General features: G+C 44.9%; 2 protein-coding genes across 2 annotated transcripts in view; one reads left to right on the forward strand and one right to left on the reverse strand.

The window, feature by feature from the left end:
* Positions 1-1,529: 1,529 nt before the first annotated feature.
* On the reverse strand, positions 1,530-22,712 carry MFAP1 (microfibril associated protein 1). Its single transcript, NM_001266342.1, is given in 9 exon segments — positions 1,530-2,221; positions 2,321-2,410; positions 6,675-6,834; positions 9,890-10,050; positions 10,471-10,579; positions 11,722-11,909; positions 12,169-12,298; positions 14,416-14,635; positions 22,540-22,712. Coding segments are annotated over 9 exon segments (1,320 nt in total). The 5' UTR covers positions 22,619-22,712; the 3' UTR covers positions 1,530-2,038.
* Positions 22,713-22,799: 87 nt separating this feature from the next.
* Positions 22,800-24,544, forward strand: part of WDR76 (WD repeat domain 76) — a 43,246-nt gene continuing 41,501 nt past the window's right edge. Inside the window, exon 1 of the mRNA XM_028850859.2 lies at positions 22,800-22,954. Within this exon, the coding sequence (XP_028706692.2) occupies positions 22,800-22,954 (155 nt within the window). The remainder of the gene's footprint in view (positions 22,955-24,544) is intronic.

The raw sequence follows: 24,544 nt of genomic DNA on the forward strand, positions 1-24,544 counted from the left end.
GGCCAGGTGTGGTGACTCATGCCTGTAACCCCAGCACTTTGGGGAGGCTGAGCTGGGAGGACTGCATGAAGTCAGGATTTCCAGACCAGCCTGGGCAACATAGCATAATGCTGTCTCTACTAAAATTAAAAAAAAAAAAAAGCCAGGCATAGTGGCATGTGCCCACCTATGGTCCCAGCTCCTCTGGAGGCTGAGATGGATTTGCTTGAGCCTGGGAGTTGAGGCTGCAGTGAGCTGAGATGGTGCTACTGCACTCCAGCCTGGGTGACAGAGCAAGACTGTCTCAAAACAAAAATTGATTGGTATTCAAATTCTGAGCCATAATACATTCTACCTGCCATTTCCTATCCTAGAGAGAAGGTAATTTTACTTTAAAGGTTAATCAGGGCCAGGTGTGGTGGCTCACGCCTGTAATCCCAGCACTCTGGGAGGCCGAGGCGGGTGGATCACCTGAGGTTAGGAGTTTTGAGACCAGCCTGGCCAAAATGGTGAAACCCCAGCTCTACTAAAAATACAAAAAAAAAATTAGCTGGGCATAGTGGTGGTGGTGGATGTCTGTAATTCCAGCTTCTCGGGAGGCTGAGGCAGGAGAATCTCTTGAACCCAGGAGGTGGAGGTTGCAGTGAGCAGAGATTGCGCCACTACACTCCAGACTAGGCAACAAGAGTGAAAATCCGTCTCAAAAAAAAAAAAAAAAGTTAATCAGCTTGAACGTCTCAAAAAAAAAAAAAAGTTAATCAGCTTGGACCAAGTCACACTTGTTGAACTAGTTTCCTCAACTATAAAACTAACAGCCCCGGCCAGGCATGGTGGCTCATGCCTATAATCCCAGCACTTTGGGAGGCCGAGGTGGGCGGATCACGAGGTCAGGAGATCGAGACCATCTTGGCTAACACGGTGAAACTCTGTCTCTACTGAAAATACAAAAATTAGCCGGGCGTGGTGGCGGGCGCCTGTAGTCCCAGCTACTCAGGAGGCTGAGGTACTCCAGCCTGGGTGAGAGCTGTCTCTTTAAAAACAAAACAAAACAAAACAAAAAACCAAAAAAAAAAAAAACCTATAACGGCCCCTGAGTCTGCTGTATGGACACTCAAATGGCAGTTACAGACATTTCACCAAAAGAATTTGAAGGCCTTACCCTCATTCTGACTCTAGGATAATTTTTAGATTGTATCCCACACAACAGTGACTTGTACCTATGTTCATCTTTATGTATTTACCACCTCATAGTAATTATTTCCATTCATTTTTATCATACGACACTAAACTATTTGATTCTTCCAGTGGGACATTTAAAGGATGTGAAAGGCCTTGGTCTTCTCAAACACATCTGTATTTGCTCATGGAATAAATCCAGATGCAACCTAAAGCCCAGCTAGTACCTGAGCTTGTTTCTGACATCAAAGGGAATTATCAAAATGTGAAACACCTTCTGCCTGACAATTCTGTTATCTTTTACTTCAATAGGCAATTAATACTTGTCAGCCTGGACAATTTATTTCCAGTATCATGCTAAAAATCTCCTTGTTGTGTGATTCTTTTATTTCTTGACATGCACACATACGTGGATAAAAAAGTATGTACACATAGAAAAATGGACTCCAAGCAAAAATGGAAAACATGTTTCCATAAGCTTAGATTTCCTAGTATATTACTCCTAAACCTAAGGTAGAAGTAATGCATTGTTCAGTTACATGCCCACTTTTCTAACCCAAGCTAAGGGCTGGAAAAAGAAACTCAGAACAGTCCCAAGTAAATATGGGAAACCATAGTAGTGATAAAACCTAAGATTTCTCAGAAATAGTCTTAAGTGGGAAGCCTCTAATCCTACCTGGACAGTGCTTTCCTGTGGGTTTCTCAGCATGAGTCCAAACCTCACAAAGCACCTTCAAAGTCTGGGCTACCCAGTATCACAAGTATAGCAGTAGGTCCAATAGCTGGATACAGGGGCCAAGGAAATAATGAAAAAAACAAATCAGGGACCAGATGCTGAGACTTCCCCTTGTGTTCCACAGTTGGAAGAACATGCAGCTGGACCCTAGGTAGTTTTCCGCTTCTTGGCAGATGGCCGCTCAAATACATCGCGTACCCCAGCTGCCTTTTGTTTGAAGAACTTTGTGTTCTGGGCACTCTCTTGGCCCCAAGCTGAGTCAAAGGAGGTGGTATCTTGATCCACAAGGTGAGTGTATTTGGTGCGACCTGAGCGTCCAAAGTTCTTGACCTGAGGGAAGGACGGATCATAAGTTACACCACCAAACAAACCATGCCTCAGCTATCAATACATTACTTTTCTCTGTCATGTTATTAAAGTTCCCCATACCTGCATGACCTTAGGAAGAATGGTTTTATTGAAATGATCCTCCAGGGTAGGAGCGCTGAAATCTCTCTTGTATACTTCTTCATCCTCATCCTGTATAAAAAAAATCTTATCAATCTTGTGGTTTTATTTCCTATATATTCAAACCACAAATTTATTAAACTCTACAATGAGGGATACAAAGAAAGCAGAGGGTATTGAGCCTTTCTTCAAGAGCTTACATCTAACTGAAGAGACGATATTGTTTTTTTTTTTTTTTTTTTTTTTTCCTAAGACAGATTCTCGGCCTGTTGCCCAGGCTGGAGTGCACTGGTGCAGTCTTGGCTTACTGCAACCTCCGCCTCCCGGGTTCAAGCAATTCTCCTGCCTTGGCCTCCTGAGTAGCTGAGACTACAGGTCCATGCCACCACACCCAGCTAATTTTTTGTATTTTTAGTAGAGACGGGGTTTCACCGTGTTAGCCCAGATGGTCTCGATACCCTGACCTTGTGATCTGCCCGACTTGGCCTCTCAAAGTGCTGGGATTACAGGCATGAGCCACCACGCCCAGCCAAGATGATATTCTTTTTCCTTTGTTGTATTGTCTTTCTCTCTTTTTTTTTTTTCCCTGAGGCAGGGTCTCATTCTGATGTCCAGGCTAGAGTGCAGTGGTGTCATCACTGCTCACTGCAGCCTTGACCTCCCAGCATCAAGCGATGCTCTCACCTTAGCCTCCTGAGTAGCTGGGACTACAGGCACATGCAACTATGCCTCATTTTCTCCTTGAGTGTAGATGTGTCTTGAGGGTTGGCTTATTCTCTCTGCACTCAGTGTGTTAGTTTACTCATGTGACTTCAACTCTGCATAGGCCTCTCAAATCTCCAATCCTGGATTTTCTACTGGCTTTCATATATCATAAGTTGGATATTTTATTGGGACTTGAAACTCATGTCTAAAGTGAAAACCATTTATTAATACCTAACCTTTCCACATCAACCTCCTCTCTTTTACTTTTCTGTTAGTAGGACCAGCATACTCTTTGATTACCTAGATTCAAAACTGAATAAGTGTGCATTCGATCAGTTGCCACATCTTACAAACTCTTATCACCTGGGTTATTAGTTTTCCCTACTATCAGTCTTACATACTGTCATTGCACTGATGTTTCTAAACTGTAACTCATAATCTTTGCCTGGCCCAAAAAACTTCAGTGGTTCTCTATTAAATGAACGCAACTCCTAGGCTGGGCGCAGTGGCTCATGCCTGTAATCCCAGCGCTTTGGGAGGCCAAGGCAGGTGGATCACGAGGTCACGAGTTCAAGACCAGCCTGACCAACATGGTGAAACTCTGTCTCTACTAAAAATACAAAATACTAGACCTGGTGGCGCACACCTGTAATCCCAGCTACACAGGAGGCTGGGGCAGGAGAATCGCTTGAACCCAGGAGGTGGAGGTTGCAGTGAGCTGACATCGCACCACTGCACTCCAGCCTGGGCGACAGAGTGAGATTTCATCTCAAAAATAAATAAATAAATGAATACAACTCCTCTGTGTAGTAATCAAGGCCAAATATTATACAGCCTTAATCCACCTTTTCAGTTCTCTTTGCCACTTCCCTTCACAGCTGATGCTTTCTGCCTCCACTCCTGCTGGTCTCCACCTGGAATGTCTTCCCAGCACTGAATGTCAAAAAGTCTATACATCTTGGCCGGGCACAGTAGCTTACGCCTGTAATCCCAGCACTTTGGGACACTGAGGTGGGCAGATCACCTAAGGTCAGGAGTTCAAGACCAGCCTGGCCAACATGGAGAAACCCCGTCTCTACTAAAAATACAAAAACTAGCGGGGTGTGGTGGTACACGCCTGTATTCCCAGCTACTTGGGGCACTGAGGCAGGAGAACTGCTTGAACCCAGGAGGTGGAGGTTGCAGTGAGCTGAAATCACGCCACTGCACTCAAGCCTAGGTGACAAAAAACCAAAAAACAAAAAAAACTATACATTTTAAATGCTTAAATGTTACAACCTTTATGTCAACCCTTTCAATCTTCTTTTTTTTTTTTTTTTTTTTTGAGACGGAGTCTCGCTCTGTCGCCCAGGCTGGAGTGCAGTGGCGCAATCTCGGCTCACTGCAAGCTCCGCCTCCCGGGTTCACGCCATTCTCCCTGCCTCAGCCTCCCGAGTAGCTGGGACTACAGGCGCCCGCCCCTGCGCCCGGCTAATTTTTTCTATTTTTAGTAGAGACGGGGTTTCACCATGGTCTCGATCTCCTGACCTTGTGATCCGCCCACGTCGGCCTCCCAAAGTGCTGGGATTACAGGCGTGAGCCACCACGCCCGGCCCCCTTTCAATCTTCTACCAAATATAATATCTCTCTCGTCAGAACTCCTATAGTACTTTACTCTTACTTTTGTTACAGTGATTATGTATTCTCGCTAACAGTGCTAAACAGTTAACCTTTGCATAGTATATGCACTAAAGGTTACCTACTCAATGAAATAAACAACATTAGTAAGGCTGGATCCAGTTGCTCTTGCCTGTAATCCCAGCACTTTGGGAGGCCAAGGTGGGAGGATAGTTTGAGCTCAGGAGTTTGAAACCAGCCTGGGCTACATAGCAAAACCCCATCTGTACAAAATAAAAAAAAATAATTAGGTGTGGTGGCACACACCTGTAGTCCCAACTACTCAGGAGGCTGAGGCAGGAGGATTGCTTGAGCCCAGGAGAATGAGGCAGTAGTGAGCCATGACTGCACCACTGTACTCTAGCCTGAGTGATAGTAATATTACAATGCTGTGATACAGATTTATAAACCCATATGCTGAAGGAATTAAAAATACCACTATCTTGTTTAAGAAAGACTTTTAAAAAAAATTTCTTTTGAGACAAAGTCTTGGTCAGCCACCCAGGCTGCAGTGCAGTGGCACGATCACAGATGACTGCAGCCTCAACCTCCCGGGCTGAAGCAATCCTTCCACCTCAGCCCCTCGATAGGTGGCACTATAGGCATGCACCACCACGCCTGGCTAATTTTTGTATTTTTTGTAGAGATGGGGTTTTGCCACATTGCCCAGGCTGAACTCCTGGGCTCAAGTGATCTGCCGGCCTTGGCCTCTCAAAATGTTAAGATTACAGGCATTAGCTAATGTACCCGGCCCACCAAAGGACTTTCACATACACTTTTCTCATGTATCTTAACTAGCAATGAACTGCTTCTCTAAGAAGCTTAATTATTAAAGCCGTGAATTGCTTAAGCAAAGAAACTTTATGACCGAAGCAGTACAAGAATTCATAATCTCCACTGAATAGAAAGCCACATCTGCTGGAAAACTACGTAAGCAGACAGTTCCTGCTAATCAGATAGACCTGAAACTGATTTTGGAGGGTGGTAGGGAAGCTACCACTGAAGTTTTAACAGCATCTCCAGTGAAAGGCAGGAATTCAGTTGCAGTGGGGATATTTAGAATTTGCCACACAGCACTTGAAAAAGCTAGTCTAGTTTTTGGTACAAACTGCTTTAACACTAGGAAATTATAATAAACCATACAGGATTAACAGATTGCTATTTTGATCTTAAGTCTTTATATGAAAAACAAAGATGATGGCCCTCCACCTAATGGTTACAGAATAAACCATTCTTTTGTTTAGTTACTCTTGGGTACTGTCAGTTCAGAATGAAGTGAACTTTCTACCACACAAAAGTGAATTAATGTAAAGCTATTTGCAGAGTTTGGTTTTCACAAAGTGGAGGACCTAATTCGTCCCCTATCTATACAGATCACTTCTCTATTTCATTTCATCAATTTATCTAAGGCTGAGGACAATGGCTCATGCCTGTATTCCTAATACTTTGGGAGGCTGAGGTGGAAGGATTGCTTGAGGTCAGAAGGCTAAGACTAGCCTGGGCAACATAGTGAGACCTGGTCTCTACGAAAAATTTTAAAAAATAGCAAAAAAAAAAAAAGTGCCAGGCATGGTTGTGCATGTTTATAGTCCCAGCTACTCTGGAGGCTGAAGCAGGTGTATCCCTTGAGCCCAGGAGGTCAAGGTTGCAGTGAATTATAATCGCACTACCGTACCCCAGCCTGGGTGACAGCAAGACTCCGTCTCTCAAAACAAACAAACAAAAAAAGGCTATTGCATCATTTCCTCTTTTTGAGAGTTGGAGCCAAAAGAGAGAACAGTTGATGCTACTTCTATAATCCAATTGCTGATGCTTTTCTCTGAGTTTATATTGTTCAGAAGGAAAAAACAAATGAGAAAGCTGACCATTGGCAAGTGGAAATAACATTCCAGAACATTCTTGAAGAGAAAAAAGAATTCAAAGTTTCTGAGTTATTCCTACTGCCCAATTTTCTGACTCTCTTTTCACTTCTTACCATGAAGAAGGCACCCCGGTGATAATACTTCTGTAAGAACTTATATTTGCCCTTAACGGCTTTGTTGGTAATGACTTTGCCATTTGCCCGAAGTTCAGCTCTCCTCTCTTCCTCAGTCAGGTTTCGCATGCGTTCAATTTCTGCTTTCTCCTTCTCAAGCCTGTCCAGGGAGCAAAACAATTTATTGGTACTGTTACAGCTTTAGAAAGACCAAATTATCAAAAATAACAGTCCCATGTTATTTCAAGTATTAGTCACCTTCTTTAATTCTAGTCATTGCCTATTAGGAATCAAGATCAAGAGCTCAATAAACAAAAGGGTGAGTTAGTCTTCATTATGTTTGCCAGACTAGGTATTGCCAACTTCCAGAAGTTGATTCTAGCTCTTTTGACATTCAGACATACTATTATTGCTGGGTTTTGCAACATTACGAATTCTCTTTCCCTAAAAGGTCTTCTTAGCTTAAAAAAAAAAAAAAAAATCAGTGAATTTAAAATAACTGTCCAAGGCTTTGCTGGTATTCCTTTATGTAAGTGTATCATAATCATATAGGTGCTTGCATGTCACAAACCAAAGATTACCATCATTAATTAGATTGCAGTAACTTTTTTTTTTTTTTTTTTTTTGGTGACGGAGTCTTGCTCTGTTGCCCAGGCTGGAGTGCAGTGGCGCCATCTTGGCTCACTGCAAGCTCCGCCTCCCGGGTTCACGCCATTCTCCTGCCTCAGCCTCCCAAGTAGCTGGGACTACAGGCGCCTGCTACCACACCCGGCTAATCTTTTTGTATTTTTAGTAGAGACAGGGTTTCACTGTGTTCACTAGGATGGTCTTGATCTCCTGACCTCATGATCCGCCCACCTGTGCCTCCCAAAGTGCTGGGATTACAGGCGTGAGCCACTGCGCCCGGCCAGATTGCAGTAACTTTTTAGCCAGTGTTGGGGAGAGAGGGGGTGATATCCCTTTTCTCCAAAAAAATGCATATACACACATAATTTTGTGTACAATTTTATTTTATTTTTTATTTTTTTGAGATGGAATCTCATTCTGTTGCCCAGGCTGGAATGCAGTGGCACAATCTCGGCTCACTGCAACCTCTGCCTCCCAGGTTCAGGCGATTCTCCTGCTTCAGCCTCCTGAGTAGCTGGGATTTACAGGCGTGTACCACCATGCCTGGCTAATTTTTGTATTTTTAGTACAGACGGGGTTTCACCATATTGGACAGGCTGGTGTCAAACTCCTGACCTTGTGATCTGCCCACCTCGGCCTCCTAAATTGTTGGGATTATAGGCATGAGCCACCATGCCCAGCCTTGTGTACAATTTTAAAGGGCACTTGGACTCCTACTCCTTCAGGTCCAGGATAAAAACCTTAGAAACTACAGGCTGAGGGCCAGGCGTGGTGGCTCATGCCTGTATTCCCAGCACGTTGGGAGGCCGAGGTGGGTGGATCACCTGAGGTCAGGAGTTCAAGGCCAGCCTGGCCAACATGGTGAAACCACGCCTCTATTAAAAATACAAAAATTAGCTGTGTGGTGGCATATGCCTGTAGTCCCAGCTACTTGGAAGGCTGAGGCAGAACTGCTTGACCCCCAGGGGGTGGAGGCCAAGATTGCGCCACTGCACTCCAGCTTGGGCGACAGAGTGAGACTCCGTCTCAAAAAAAAAAAAAAAAAAAAAAAGAAACTACAGGCTGAGGATGGAGTTATCTATTTATTGTGTGTAGCTCATATTGAGGCAAGTTTTCTTTTTTTCTTTTTTCCAGATAAGAGTGTCACTCTGTCACCCAGGCTGGAGTGCAGTGGCGCTATCTCAGCTCACTGCAACCTCTGCCTCCTGGGTTCAAGCGATTCTCTTGCCTCCACCTTCCAAGTAGCCGGGAATAACATGCAAACACCACCACACCCGGCTAATTTTTGTATTTTAGTAGAGAGAGGTTTTCACCATGTTGGCCAGGCTGGTCTCGAACTCCCAGCCTAAAGTGATTCGCCTGCCTCAGCCTCCCAAAGTGCTCGGATTACGGCGTGAGCCACCACGCCCAGCCTAGAGTTATCTATTGATGGTTTCCTTTGTAATCCGGGATTACCCTCTTATACCTAATAATTTATAGGAATGAGTGATGCAGCTCAGAAATGATTCTGCTTGGGCCGGGCGTGGTGGCTCACGCCGTAATCCAAGCACTTTGAGAGGCCGAGGCAGGTGGATAACCTGAGGTCATGAGTTCGAGACCAGCCTGACCAACATGGTGAAACCCTGTCTCTACTAAAAATACAAAAATTAGCCAGGTGTGGTGGCACATGCCTGTAATCCCAGCTACTTGGGAGGCTGAGGCAGGAGAATCGCTTGAACCCAGGAGGCGGAGGCCACAGTGAGCTGAGATTGTGACACTTCACTCTAGCCTGAGTGAAAAGCAAAACTCCATCTCAAAAAAAAAAAAAAAAAGATTCTGCTCTAACATAGTGTAGGTTACTTAAGTGCCACAAATGCTTCCCCTCACAGTATGCATGCCCCTTTTCAAAAAGTATGACTTTGCTGCTTCTCCTATCCAGAGGTGGAGTCTGTTTCTCCACCTGCTTAAAGCTAGGTCGGCCTTGTGACTTGCTTTGACCAATATGTGGCAGGATTGATGTATGAGTTCTGGAACCTAAGTGTCAGAAGACCTTGCCCTCTTAGAATGGTACCGAGACTACTATGTAAGGAAGGCAGTCTAACCCAATGAAGGATAAGTGAGGCATCCTAACTGATAGCCACCACCTACTACTAGACATGTGAGTGAAGCCCTTTTAAGTTTCTAGCCCAGTCAACTGTCTAGCTGGATACAACAACATAAGTGAGCCCACGTGAAATCAGTAGAGGAACTGTTCAGCCAACCTCCAAAATTGTGAAAAGTAATTGTTTTTTCAAGTCACTCAATTGTGGGTTGGGTTGTACACAGTAAGAGATAACTGCTAACAGTTACTAATTTTTGTGTCTACTAGGAAACTAAAGGGAGCACTGGCTGGCACTCTATTATGGACACACATCGACAAAGTGTGTTTCTCTTCCCTGATTTCACTGTAACAAGTGAAACTCACATTCCAATTATAGGAAACTCACCCAGCAGCAAGAACTCTGAAGATGGCCAGAATGGAACTCACAGTAGGTAATGAGTCTCAGAGCTATCCTACTAGAAACCTGTTCCACTAGCAGCATTAACTCTAGGCTCATCTTTTTACTCACGCTTCTCGATCTTCTCTGTCCCTCTTGATTCTTTTTAGCTCCCGAACTTTCCATGCCTCATATTCCTCCTCGTCATTTTCATCATCAGTATTGAGTGCATCCAGTGCAGCCAAGGATCGCTTGTTCTCTTCCAGCTCTTTCTTGGTTTCCTCTTCGACAATCTGGATAGGGAGAACAATTCGGCTTGGACTTCCTTACTCTCCTCAGACAAACCTGATTACACTATTTTCTTGTACTCAATCCTTGGAACCACTCCCCAGTACCTTTTTTTTTTTTTTTTTTGAGACGGAGTCTCGCTGTGTCTCCCAGGCTGGAGTGCAGTGGCGTGATCTCGGCTCACTGCAAGCTCCGCCTCCCGGGTTCATGCCATTCTCCCGCCTCAGCCTCCCGAGTAGCTGAGACTACAGGCGCCCGCCACCACGCCCGGCTAGTTTTTTTTTTTGTATTTTTAGTAGAGACGGGGTTTCACCGTGTTAGCCAGGATAGTCTCGATCTCCTGACCTCGTGATCCACCCGCCTCAGCCTCCCAAAGTGCTGGGATTACAGGCTTGAGCCACCGCGCCCGGCCAACTCCCCAGTACCTTGAGTGTGTACTTGCGCCTCTCCTCTGCCAGGCGTTTTGCTTCCTGCTCCAGCTCCTTCTGTTTCAATGCTTCAGCTTCACGTTCTTGAACTGTCACTCGGTCCTTCCTGCATCACAGAGGTCCTGTTAATTGCCTAAAGTCCTTAGAGTGGAGTGCTTTGTTCCCCTAGACCTAGTCCCATCCAAATGAGACGAAACCAAACTCTTTGGCTCTATTATTTTCAAAGAGCAAAAAACGTTGAGTCATCCCAGGTCTTTTTTTTTTTTTTTTTGAGATGGAGTCTCACTCTGTCTCCTGTGCAGTGGTGTGATCTCAGCTCACTGCAACCTCTGCCTCCTGGGTTCAAGCAATTCTTTGCCTCAGCCTCCCGAGTAGCTGGGATTACAGGCGCCTGCCACCACACCTGGTTAATTTCTTTGTATTTTTAGTAGAGATGGGGTTTCACCATCTTGGCCAGGCTGGTCTTGAACTCCTGACCTCGTGATCCACCTGCCTCAGCCTCCCAAAGTGCTGGAATTACAGGCATGAGCCACTGTGCCCAGCCATCATCCCAGGTCTTTGGAGCACTAAAATCATGTTCATCTTTGAGAACTGCCTGGACAGCAAAGAACCTGCTGGCCTGTAAGTAGGAGGATTTCTAGCCATCAAGAAAGGAATAGGAATCTGCTTGTTGAGTTTAATTTTGTGTTTAAAAATATATGGCCTTGGCTGGGCGCGGGGGCTCATGCCTGTAATCCCAGCACTTTGGGAGGCTGAGGAGGGCGGATCACCTGAGGTCAGGAGTTCGAGACCAGCCTGACCAACATGGTGAAACCCCCTCTATACTAAAAATACAAAATTAGCCAGACGTTGTGGTGCATGCCTGTAATCCCAGCTACTAGGGAGGCTGAGGCAGGTGAATCGCTTGAAATCGGGAGTTGGAGGTTGTGGTGAGCAGACATGACGCCATTGCACTCCAGCCTGGGCAACAAGAGCAACACTCCGTCTCAGAAAGAAAGAAAGAAAAAAAAAAGGCCTTGGACAGATATATGCTCTATAACTGAAAAAAAGAGATGTGAAAACAAACTCAGGTTCTCTGCTAACACCAAGATACTCCTCAGCAGCTCGTCTGGCAAGGCTACAGCACTAGCAAAAGCACTTTCACTCAGTGCTTAGATTTCAGAATAGCACAACAGAAAACAGACTTTTGTTTCCACGCCTGGAAAGTGGTAATTAAGTGGATTCAGATCTGGCTCGTGAGATACTTACTTTCGAATGAAGACTGGCTTAAGGCGAGGCTCCATCTCATCTTCACTGTCTGTGTACTCTTCATACTCAGACTCTGATTCTGACTCCTCTCCAGAACGTCCCTCATCTTCCACTTCCATGACTTCCATCTCTTCATTTTTTCTCTCCTGTGCTCGCTGACGCATCATGCCACGCCGCCGTTCTATTTCCTGTGAAGTCATATATGTAAGCCGGTCAGTCAAATGGCCTATGGCTTTTTGTTTTAGTCTCATCAAACCCAACAAATTCAAATGTAAAAAAATACAACTTAGTACCATTCTATTTTTAGTCCTATCCCAACAAACAAGGAACATGATCAGAGTCCTGCCAAAAGCAGTGATCTCATGTTTTTAAGGCTTCAACAAATGAGCACAGGCGTCAACTTTTTCTTATATCCAGAAAAAAACTTCCCATGTTCCTTTATCATACCTCATCATCAATCTCCTCTTCCTCTTCTTCACTGCTATCTTCTCGTTCCATGCGCCAAGCATCTCCTTCTACTTCTGAGTCACTCTCTCCTACCACTTCAGGTTCCACTATTTTCCGATGTCGAGCCAATCTGATAAACAGTATCTCCAAATGTAACACCAATGTCATAAAAATGAACTAGCATCAACCGCATTTCCACAGCCACACAGTACATTATGTTTGCCTTCATTAATACTGAAGTCTTTTTTTTTGAGGCAGGGTCTTGCTCTGTCACCCAGGCTGCAGTGCAGTGGTGCGATCTTGGCTCACTGCAACCTCTGCCTCCCAGGCTCAAGTGATCCTCCCACCTCAGCCTCCTGAGTAGCTGGGACTATAGGCATGCCAGCACACATGACTAATTTTTGTATTTTTTGTAGAGACGGGGTTTTACCATGTTGCCCAGGCTGGTCTTCAACTCCTGGACTTAGGCAATCTGCCCGCCTTAGCCTCTCAAAGTGCTGGGATTACAGATGTGAGCCACCATGTCCATCCAATATTAAAGTATTGAGGTGGGGGAAACTGAGGTGCAGATTAAAGGAACTAGACTAGGATATCAGAGCAAATAGCCAAGTTTGGCCTGAAATACTAAACGTATGTTGAGGCATCCTAAGGCACCACAGCAAGCCAGCAAACTCATAGGGATGCATTGGGATTTTTTTTTGAGACAGAATCTCACTCTGTTACCCAGGCTGGAGAGCAATGGCGTGATCTCGGCTCACCACAACCTCCCCCTCCCAGGTTCAAGCGATTCTCCCTGCCTCAGCCTCTTGAGTAGCTGGGATTACAGGCGTGCACCACCACACCCGGCTAATTTTTGTATTTTTACTAGAGAGGGGGTTTCGTCATGTTGGCCAGGCTAGTCTTGAACTCCTGACCTCAGGTGATCGCCTGCCTTGGCCTCCCAAAGTGCTGGGATTACAGGCGTGAGCCACCGAGCGTGGCCTGCATTGGGATATTTTCAATAGCTCAAGGTAATTCAGTTTCAACATTAAGTCATATTACATTCCTTTTGAGAATATCGTATCTTCGTGAAATTGGGTTTTGGTGGCTGCTGTGGTAAAAAGTACAGTGTGAATATCAATATAAAACAAGACATGAAAAAGTGACAGTGCTGATTCCAAGGTCTGCAAGGCTGTCAGTGTCCAATAGGCACACAAATTCCACTAGTAACTGTGGTTATGTGAGAATGAATAAAAGTGTTTTTTTCCCCATGGGCACTGTAATTTTATTTATTTTTTCTTTTTTCTTTTTTGAGACGGAGTCTCACTCTGTCACTCAGGCTGGAGTGCAGTGGCATGATCTCGGCTCACTGCAACCTCCGCCTGCCAAGTTCAAGCAATTCTCTGCCTCAGTCTCCCAAAGTAGCTGGGATTACAGGTGCCCACTGCCATGCCTGGCTAATTTTTTTGTATTTTTAGTTGAGATGGGGTTTCACCAAGTTGGCCAGGCTGGTCTTGAACTCCTGACCTCGTGATCCACCTGCCTCGGCCTCCCAAAGTGCTACGATTACAGGTGTGAGCCACTGCGCCCGGCCATGGGCACTGTAATTTTCAAGTGGCAAAGTTATTAGGACATAAATACTTATTAAGTTACTTGGCTCTAACTACTTACTAACTAAAATAAACAGAACTGTTTTGGCCCAGGAGCTCTGTGAAAAAACCCCTGGGACAATTATGAACGGTGAAAGTTCAGGACCCCTGGTCTGCTCTATTAAGGTAATGTCTCAATCAGTATATAACATACAAAATCCCTCACTGGGAGACTTTCTACAATGAGACCTTTATGAGGTCTTTTCTCCTGCTTCAGTGTCATTTCCCCTTATTAGCATTTAGAATAAGCAGATGTATAAAATCAATTTACCAAAGTTTATAAAACATCTTTGTGCTAAAAAGACTCCCCTCAACAGCCAACGAATGGTCTGTGTTTTCTATTCCCGTAAGGAGTTGAGTAGGTCCTTTAGGCCAGAAGTAACCTGCTGTTTTCTGAAGCTGCCACTTTGTAACTTTGGTCATGTAACTTTCTTAGCCCCTTTGTGCTCTTAGTTTCCTCTTTTGTGAAATGGGGATAATAGCACCTATTTCATAAAGCTATTGTATGGATTACAACAATTAGCAAATGTCAGCTACTTGGCAGTACTATTCAAGTATTAGCTATTATTATTAAGCTGTAGAGGTTCATGTTCAAGTAAAACACAATCACAGACATTACCTCTCTTCCACATCTTCACTAATACGGTTCTGTAAACGCCGTAGCCGGGGGTCACTAGATGAATCCTCCTCCTGTTCCTCAGGCTCTGCTTCTTGTTCTTTGGCTTTCTTAATGAACTGAAATTCTTCATCTTCCTCATCTGAGGACTCCATAGGGGCATAGTCTGGCCTCTTTCCGGACACATAACGCTTTACCTTCACTTTTTCCATTGAAATCTCACCTGGGTGAGAAAAATAACTATGTTTCAGTAGCCTGTTTCTCAATGTGCTTCATCCCATTATGGCCTTTGCAAATAGAACCCTTTATTCATAGTAGACAAGAGTCTAAGCAGGAGAAGAAAAGAGCCACTACCCAACCATCTATTCATCTAATAGTGTTTTCCTACAAAGGCCAAGTCACGAGACTGCCTCCTTGTGAAAGCCAACACTGATGATAATGAGGCTTACCTTGAGTACAATGAAGTGGAGGAAGGCAGGCAGTGAAACAGTAGAAAAAAGTCCCCCGCAAAAAGGCAGACTGCATCCATCACAAATTCATGGCATCCCACCTCAACTATACCCTTAAACAAATTATTTGTAACAGTGCCCACCACATAGTAAGGATGATTTCTGCAGGAACATAAAACTAAAATGCTGCTCAGGCATTCTTGTAGTTCCCTCTGGGATTTCCACGGCAGCCTTTATAACATATTACCACATGACTCAATATTCTAATCTTACTTATTTCTACCTTCTTTTCCTTTACCTTATGTGTTATCAAACCTGCAAGAGTAGGTAATCTGTTATAAATACAATTCTTTTTTTTTTTTTTTTTTGAGACGGAGTCTCACTCTGTCGCCTAGGCTGGAGTGCAGTGGTATGATCTCGGCTCACTGCAACCTCCGCCTCCTGGGTTCAAGTAATTCTCCTGCCTCAGCCTCCTGAGTAGCTCGGACTAAAGGCATGCGCTACACCATGCCCAGCTAATTATTTGTATTTTTAGTAGAGATGGAGTTTCATCGTGTTAGCCAGGATGGTTTCCATCTCCTGACCTCAAGATCCGCCCACCTCGGCCTCCCAAAGTGCTGGGATTACAGGCGTGAGTCATAGCACCCAGCCTACAAATATAAACAATTCTAGTGAACAAAGAGAGACAGTGAAAACTAACCAACTTATTTTATGAGTATAACCTTGATAACCAAATTGGACAGTTCAAAGGAAAACTTTAGGTGGATTTCACTTACAAACACAAATACAAAAATATTAAATAAGAGCAAATTTATCCCAGCGATATAAAAACTACCAAAAAAAAAAAACCCGAAACAAAAAACCCCTAAGCCAACACAACTTATTAGAATTTAGCTCAAGACTACAAGAATAGTTTAACCTTAGAAAATTAATGAGGGGGCCAGGTGCGGTGGCTCATGCCTGTAATCCCAGCATTTTGGAAGGTTGAGGCAGGAGGACTGCTTAAACCCAGGAGTTCGAGACCAGCCTGGGCAACAAAGTTAGACCTTGTCTTTACTAAAAATAAAAAAATTAGCTGGGCATGGTGGTGTATGCCTGTGGTCCCAAGCTACATGGGAGGCTGAGGTGGGAGAATCACTAGAGTCCAGGAGGTTAAGGCTGTGGCGAGCCGTGACCACAGCAAGGCACTCACTTCAGCCTGAGTGATACAGTGAGAACCTGTGTCAAACACAAAAATATATATAGCTGGGCACAGTGGCTCATGCTTGTAATCCCAGCACTTTGGAAAGCCAAGATGGGCAGATCAGTTGAGGCTACGAGTTCGAGACCAGCCAGGCCAACATGGCGAAACCCCGTCTCTACTAAAAATACAAAAATTAGGCTGGGCGCGGTGGCTCAAGCCTGTAATCCCAGCACTTTGGGAGGCCGAGATGGGCGGATCACGAGGTCAGGAGATTGAGACCATCCTGGCTAACACGGTGAAACTCCGTCTCTACTAAAAAATACAAAAAACTAGCCAGGCGACGTGGCGGGTGCCTGTAGTCCCAGCTACTCGGGAGGCTGAGGCAGGAGAATGGCGTAAACCCAGGAGGCGGAGCTTGCAGTGAGCTGAGATTGCGCCACTGCACTCCAGCCTGGGCAGCAGAGTGAGACTCTGTCTCAAAAAAAAAAAAAAAAAAAAAAAAAAAAATTAGCCAGGATGGTGGCACACACTTGTTAATCCCAGCTACTCAGGTGGCTGAGGCAGGAGAATCACTTGAACCTGGGAGGTGGAGGCTGCAGTGAGCTGAGATCATGCTGCTGCACTCCAGCCTGGGCAACACAATAAGACTCTGTCTTTAAAAACAAACAAAAAAAAACTCAAAAATATATATGTAGATATAGACAATGGGAGGGAAGCGATATACTATTTTTACTTTTGTAAATTTCATTTTTATTTGTTATTTTTTAAAAGGTAGAGAAAGGGTCTTGCTATGTTGCCCAGGCTGGCCTTGAACTCCTGGCCTCAAGTGATCCTCCAGCCTCAGTCTCCCAAAGTGCTGGGATTGATAATGTGAGCCATCTCTCCCAGCCTACTATTTTTTAAAGTCACATTTAGTTTTTTTTTTTTTTTTTTTTTTTTTTGAGACGGAGTCTCGCTGTGTCTCCCAGGCTGGAGTGCAGTGGCGTGATCTCGGCTCACTGCAAGCTCCGCCTCCCGGGTTCACGCCATTCTCCAGCCTCAGCCTCCCAAGTAGCTGAGACTACAGGCGCCCGCCACCACACCCGGCTAGTTTTTTGTATTTTTAGTAGAGACGGGGTTTCACCATGTTAGCCAGGATAGTCTCGATCTCCTGACCTCGTGATCCACCCGCCTCGGCCTCCCAAAGTGCTGGGATTACAGGCTTGAGCCACCGCGCCCGGCCTAAAGTCACATTTAAAAAAAAATACATACAGCAGACTTTATAGTTAATGATAAAACAATAGAACCATTCTATTTATGTATTTATGTATTTATTTATTTATTGAGATGAAGTCTCGCTCTGTTGCCCAGGCTGCAGTGCAGTGGCACGATCTTGGCTCAAAACTGCAACCTCCGTCCCCCGGGTTCAAGCAATTCTCCCTGCCTCAGGCTCCTGAGTAGCTGGAATTACAGGCGCCCACCATATGCCTGGCTAATTTGTGTATTTTTTAGTAAAGACAGGGTTTCACCATGTAGGCCAGGCTGGTCTTGAACTCCTGACCTGAGGTGATCTGCCAGCCTCAGCCTCCTAAAGTGCTGGGATTACAGGTGTGAGCCACCACGACTGGCCAGAAGCATTCTCTATAAAAATCAGTGGGCATCCAGCTGGGCGTGGTGGCTTACGCCTGTAATCCCAGCGCTTTGGGAGGCCGAGGCGGGCGGATCACAAGGTCAGGAAATCGAGACCATCCTGGCTAACACAGTGAAACCCCGTCTCCACTAAAAATACAAAACAATTAGCCCGGCGTGGTGGTAGGTGCCTGTAGTCCCAGCTACTTGGGAGGCTGAGGCAGGAGAATGGCGCGAACCCGGGACCTGGAGCTTGCAGTGAGCTGAGACAGCACCACTGCACTTCAGCCTGGGCGACAGAGCAAGACTCCGTCTCCAAAAAAACAAAAACAGGCCGGGCGCGGTGGCTCAAGCCTGTAATCCCAGCACTTTGGGAGGCCGAGGCGGGTGGATCACGAGGTCAGGAGATCGAGACTATCCTGGCTAACATGGTGAAACCCCGTCTCTACTAAAAATACAGAAAACTAGCCGGGCGTGGTGGCGGGCACCTGTAGTCTCAGCTACTTGGGAGGCTGAGGCGGGAGAATGGCGTGAACCCGGGAGGCGGAGCTTGCAGTGAGCCGAGATCACGCCACTGCACTCCAGCCTGGGAGACACAGCGAGACTCCGTCTCAAAAAAAAACAAAAACAAAAACAAAAACGAAAAATTAGCCAGGCATGGTGGCACACACCTGTAGTCCCAGCTACTCGGGAGGCTGAGGCAGAAGAATGGCATGAACCTGGGAGGCGAAGCTTGCAGTGAGCCGAGATCACACCACGGCACTCCAGCGTGGGCGATAGGGCAAGACTCTGTCTCAAAAAAAAAAAAAAAAAAAAAAAAAAAAAAACCCAAAAAAACAAAAAACAAAAACAAAAACCCAGTGGGCATCCTAATGTTGTCCCTATCACACCTTCTAGTCAGCACTGTATTATGGTTCTAATTTGGGCAATAAGGAAAAGTTATAAGGATGTTAAAGGAAGAAACTGTCATAATTTGCAGATTATATGGTTGTCTTTGTAGAAAACACAAGATAACAAATAGATTAAGCTAAGAGTTCAGAAAAAATGCTAGATAAAAAACTTATTTCTAAAAATAAGCATACCTGTACATTAGCGACATATAATCAGAAAGTACAATTTTATTTATTTTTATTTATTTTCTTGAGACAGGGTCTCACTCTGTTGCCTAGGGTGGAGTGCAGTGGCGCAATCATGGCTCACTGCAGCCTCAACCTCCTAGGCTCAAACCGTTCTCCTGCCTCAGCCTCTGAGCTACTCTGAAGTAGCTGGGACTACAGGCGGGCAACAACATGAAGGTCTAATTTAAAAAAATTTTTTGTATAGACAAGGTCTCACTATGTTGCCCAGGCTGGTCTTGAACTCCTGGACTCAAGCGATCCTCTTGCCTAGGGTCTCCCAAAGTGCTGGGATTACAGGCATGAGCCACCATGCCTGACATATTTTCTGCTTTTTGAGAAAGGGTCTCACTCTGTTACCCAGGCTGGTGTGCAGTGGCATGATCACAGCTCACTGCAGTCTCAATGTCCTGGGCTAAAGTGATCCTCCCTCTTCAGCCTCCCAGTAGCTGGGACTACAGGCAGGTACTGCCCAGGTAATTTTATTTTTTTGTAGAGCATTGTATTTTTTGGGGTCTCGCTATGTTGCCTAGGCTGGAGAGAATACAGTGTTAAAATACCATTAACAGTCACAAGTAATCTATAAGATACTGAGGAATAAATCCAACAAACAATGTACAAGGATTTTAGGAGGAAAAATATATAATTTTATTGAAAGATAAAAAAGATCTAAATAAACGGAGAAATATTTCATGTTCAAGGATGAGAAGATGGCAACTGCACCTGAATTAACCTATAAATGTATAATCTATCATTTTAATGCAATTCCATTAAAAGTTGTCTCCAGGCTTATTCCAAAATCATATGGAAGAATAGGAGGCCCCAAAACACCAAGACAATGCTGAAGAAGAATAAAACTGATGGGGGCTGGGAAGGAGGGGTGGGGCGTAGTTTACCAGATATGTCACTGACCCAGGAAGTACACAGAGATCAATGGAACAGAGTAGAGAGAAGAAAAACAAACTTATATGAGAACTTGAGTATACTATAGGAATGGCATTAAAAGTCAGTAGAGAATGGCTGGGCTAATCCGTCAACTGAGAAGGGACAACTGGCCAACCATATAGTAAAATTAGACCTCTAACTTCCACTACAGACACAAAGATTCCAGATGGATTAAAGACCCAACTATGAAAAACATATCTTAAATATTTACACTCCTTACTGGACTGTAAGCTTCCTAACTTATAATCTGTCTTGTATAAGTGTGTATTGAATTCAATTTAATATATACAAACACTCAGAAGATAGAAAACCTTTACAATACGAGTATCTGTGATCTCAGTGCAGGGAAGGATTATTTTTTAAACGATATACCAAAAAACAAGCTAAAACTATAAAAGATCAAGTTGATAAATCTCACGCCTGTAACCCCAGCACTTTGTGAGGCCCAGGCGGGCGGATCACCTGAGGTCAGGAGTTTGAGACCACACTGACCAACATGGAGAAGTCCCATCTGTACTAAAAATATAAAATCAGCTGGGTATGGTGGCCCATGCCTGTAATCCCAGCTACTCAGGAGGCTGAGGCAGGAGAATCGCTTGAACCCGGGAGGAGGAGGTTACAGTGAGCCGAGATGGTGCCATTGCACTCCAGCCTGGGCAACAAGAGTGAAAAAAAAAAAAAACAAAAAAGCCCAGCATCACTAGTAATCAGGGGAATGCAAATTAGAATAATGACATACCATTTCAACACCTGTCAGATTGGGCAAAAAATGTAAAAATTTGGTATAACCAAGTCTGTAGATGATGAATATATGGGAAATAAAGCTCTTAGGTTCTCTTTTTTTTTTTTTTTTTTTTGAGACGGAGTCTCGCTGTGTCTCCCAGGCTGGAGTGCAGTGGCCTGATCTTGGCTCACTGCAAGCTCCGCCTCCCGGGTTCACGCCATTCTCCCGCCTCAGCCTCCCAAGTAGCTGAGACTACAGGCGCCCGCCACCACGCCCAGCTAGTTTTTTGTATTTTTAGTAGAGACGGGGTTTCACCATGTTAGCCAGGATAGTCTCGATCTCCTGACCTCGTGATCCACCCGCCTCGGCCTCCCAAAGTGCTGGGATTACAGGCTTGAGCCACCGCGCCCGGCCAAGCTCTTAGGTTCTCGAAGTTTGTTTTCCTTCTTTTCTTTTTTGAGATGGAGTCTTGCTGTGTTGGTCAGGCTGGAGTGCAGTGGCGTGATCTTAGCTCATTGCAACTTCTGCCTCCCAGGTTCAAGTGATTCTCCTGTCTCAGCCTTCCAAGCAGCTGGAATTACAGGCGTGTGCCATCACACCCGGCTAATTTTTGTATTTTTAGTAGAGACAGGGTTTCACCATGTTGGCCAGGCTAATCTTGAACTCCTGACCTCAGGTGATCCACCTGCCTCAGCCTCCCAAAGTGCTGGGATTACAGGCGTGAGCCACCAAGCTGGGCCTTAATTTTTAATTTTTTCTGTAGAGATGGGGGGGGGCTTGCTATGTTGCTCAAGCTGGTCTTGAACTCCTGGCCTCAAGTGAGCCTCCTGCCTCAGCCTCCCAAAGTGCTGGGATTACAGGTGTGAGCCACTGTGCTCCACAAATTCTTATGTTCTTACAACTTACTTTGAGGAGCAATTGGCAGCAGGTACTAAATAATGCTAGTATTGGCTACAGAATGACAAATGCAGAACTGTTTTTTTTTTTCCTTTTTTGACACAGAGTCTCACACTGTGGCCCAGGCTGGAGGGCAATGGTGTGATCTCTGCTCACTGCGACCTCCACCTCCCGGGTTCAAGCAATTCTCCTGTCTCAGATTCCTAAGTAGTTGGGATTACAGGCACCCACCATCATACATGGCTAATTTTTTATATTTTTATTAGAGACGGGGTTTCACCATGTTGACCAGGCTGGTCTCGAACTCCTGACCTCAGGTGTTCTGCCCGCCTCAGCCTCCCAAAGTGCTGGGTTTACGGGCAGGAGACACCATGCCTGGCCGCAGCACTTTTTTAAACAACCGGACAACCACCTGCCCCTCAATAGGGAATAAACTGTGGATTACACTTTATTTTATACAATGGAATTCATAAGCTGTTAAGATGAATGAATTAGATGTATAGGGATTAAAAGATAATTCTTAAAAGCCATGTTGAGACTAGACACGGTGGCGTCTACTTGGGAGGCTGAGGCAGGAGGATAGCCTGAGCCCCAGGAGTTCGAGTCCAGCCTGGGCAGCATAAGTAGACTTCTACGGACAGCAAAAAAGGGACCGTATCCCGCACAAAGCCCTGCCAACAAGCAGTCTCTATCTATCTATCTAGTCTGATATTATGTATATATTCTGCTATATTCTGCTATATACTTAAGTTCCTAATTATTAGATTTATATATACTTAGTTCCTTAGTAATTATTAGACTAACAATACATATATTCTAGTATTTATATGTAATTAGTGATATTATATTCTAATCATTATATATATTAGAACAAAATCATATTCTAGAATACATGTATTAAACATATATATTCTGATATATACTTAATTTCCTAAGTAACGAATATTTTAATATATGTAATATACATTATATATATGTAACACAAGTCTAAGGAATTTGTGGAGGCTAAGAGAGGTGCTTGCTGAATATGAAAGCAGGCCACAGGAACAAGATTGGATGCAAGGGGATGGGGGTGGAAAGGTCCAAGAATCTGGGAGCCAGATCTTAAGAGCTGGAGGGGTTGGAGTGGTGTGTCCCAGAGGTCTGGAGGTTGCTGGGGCCGAAAGGGGTTAAAATTCGACTGGGAAGAGGGTGTCAGCACCGTACCTTTCTCATTGCGAACTGGGACGGCCCCAGCCGTAGACTGAATGGGCGGTTGCTTCATGAGAGCGCTTGGGACCGACATGTTGATGGCAGCGACGGTGATTCCCGAAACTTGACTAATTCCAAACAGTGAACACCAACAACGTCAACGAAGAGAAGAAATTCCTTCCACCTAAATCCACGAACACAGCGGCGCGACTGATAGAGAAACTACTTACGGCTGAGCTAGATAAACCGGAAATACGTGACGAGAGGATTGTGGGATGGTGGAGGACGTTTGGGCGCCCACAGCTAGGACGTTGAGTGTGTTTCTGCGCATGCTCATCGGCTGCCCGCGTGTTCTCTACGTTGCAGAATTTGGAAACTGCTTTTGGAGGGAAATTTTGCTTCCTTTGGGCTTTGCTGTTAGGACCCTGCGGTGAGGAAGGTTCGAATGAAAGATTTTACGTGTTAGCTTGGTTTGAAGCCAAGAACGGTATAGTGAATAAGAAACTCAGGCGACAGTGAGTTACTGTTTGTCTGGCTTGTTGAAAGCTCAGAAGAAGTAGAGTTTGATGGAATAAAAATCTTGCCAGTAGTATCCGATTAGCTCAGTTCAAGAGGCCAGGGTGGGCTGTGGTGCAGTATTTGGTGTCACAGGGCGGGTGGTGCTGATTTAGGCCAGTGACCAAAAAAAAAAAAAAAAAAAAAAAAAAATCTCTTAAGGTGCCTGGGACATTACCTGCCTGAAATCCCAAAACTCCACTTCTAGGCTTTCAGGTTTTTCCAGTTTCTGGAAAATACCTATTAGAATATATTCCTGATTGGAAAACGTTTGTATTTAAATATCTAAGTAATTATTATTATTTTGAGACAGGGTCTTCTTCTGTCACCCAGGCTGGAGTGTGGTGGCTCGATGTTGGCCTACTGCAGTCTCCACCTCCCGGGTTTAAGCGATTCTCGTGCCTCAGCCTTCTGAGTAGCTGGGATTACAGGTGCCCACCACCACGCCCTGCTGATTTTTGTATTTTTAGTAGAGATGAGGTTTGACCATGTTGGCCAGGCCCAAGAGATCATCCCACTCCGGCCTCCCACAGTGCTGAGTGGTGGCGTGTGCCACCACTCCCGGCTAATTTTTGTATTTTTAGTAGAGGTGGGGTTTCACCATGTTGCCCAGGCTGGTCTTGAACTCCTGACCTCAGATGATCCACCTACCTTGGCCTCCCCAAAGTGCTGGGACTACAGATGTAAGCCACGGCGGCCGGCCTATTTAAGAACTCTTTAAGGACTTACAGGATAATAACAGAAGCAGCGCCAATTTACAAGCTGGGTTGTGTTAAAAAAAAAAATATATATATATATATATATATGTATATATGCTAATTGGAAAGTCAGGGCACATTTCACATTAGAAAGGACTTTATAACTGCGGAGGAGACAAGGGACAGCAGGAACAAAGTTCTGAAGTCCAGAAACAGTATACATTATACAGGACACCATGAAAAGTTTGGTTTTATCAGTAATTTTTGAGTCATGGAGGGCCTTGAAGTTGCTGTTAATGTGATTAACCCAAATTACTTCACCTGTGTTCTACAACTGGGCCTTGAGTGGGAGAAGAAATGAAACTGGACAAGTCTCAGGCAAGAACAGTGTGGGACCCAATTAAGAAACTAAGGAAACAGTTTTGGGTAGAAGGAAACTTAAAGAGAAGAATAGCCAGAATCTTATTTTATTTTTATTTATAAAAGAGACAGGGTCTTGCCCTGTCGCTCAGGCTGGAGTGCTGCACGACCACGGCTCACTGGCCTCGTCCTTCTAGGTTCAAGCCATTTTCCCACCCCTGCCTTCCGAGTAGCGGGGACTACAGACGTATAACACCACGCCAGGCTAATTTTTGTATTTTTTGTAGAGATGGGGTCTCACTATGTTGCCCAGGCTGGTTTGGAACTCCTGGGCCCAAGTGATCCACTCCTCTCGGCCTCTCAAAGTGTTGGGATTACAGGTGTTAGTCACCGCTCCCGGCCTGCCA

The sequence above is a fragment of the Macaca mulatta genome, chromosome 7 (genome assembly GCF_049350105.2).
Source record: "Macaca mulatta isolate MMU2019108-1 chromosome 7, T2T-MMU8v2.0, whole genome shotgun sequence".
NCBI classification, from domain to species: Eukaryota; Metazoa; Chordata; class Mammalia; order Primates; family Cercopithecidae; genus Macaca; species Macaca mulatta.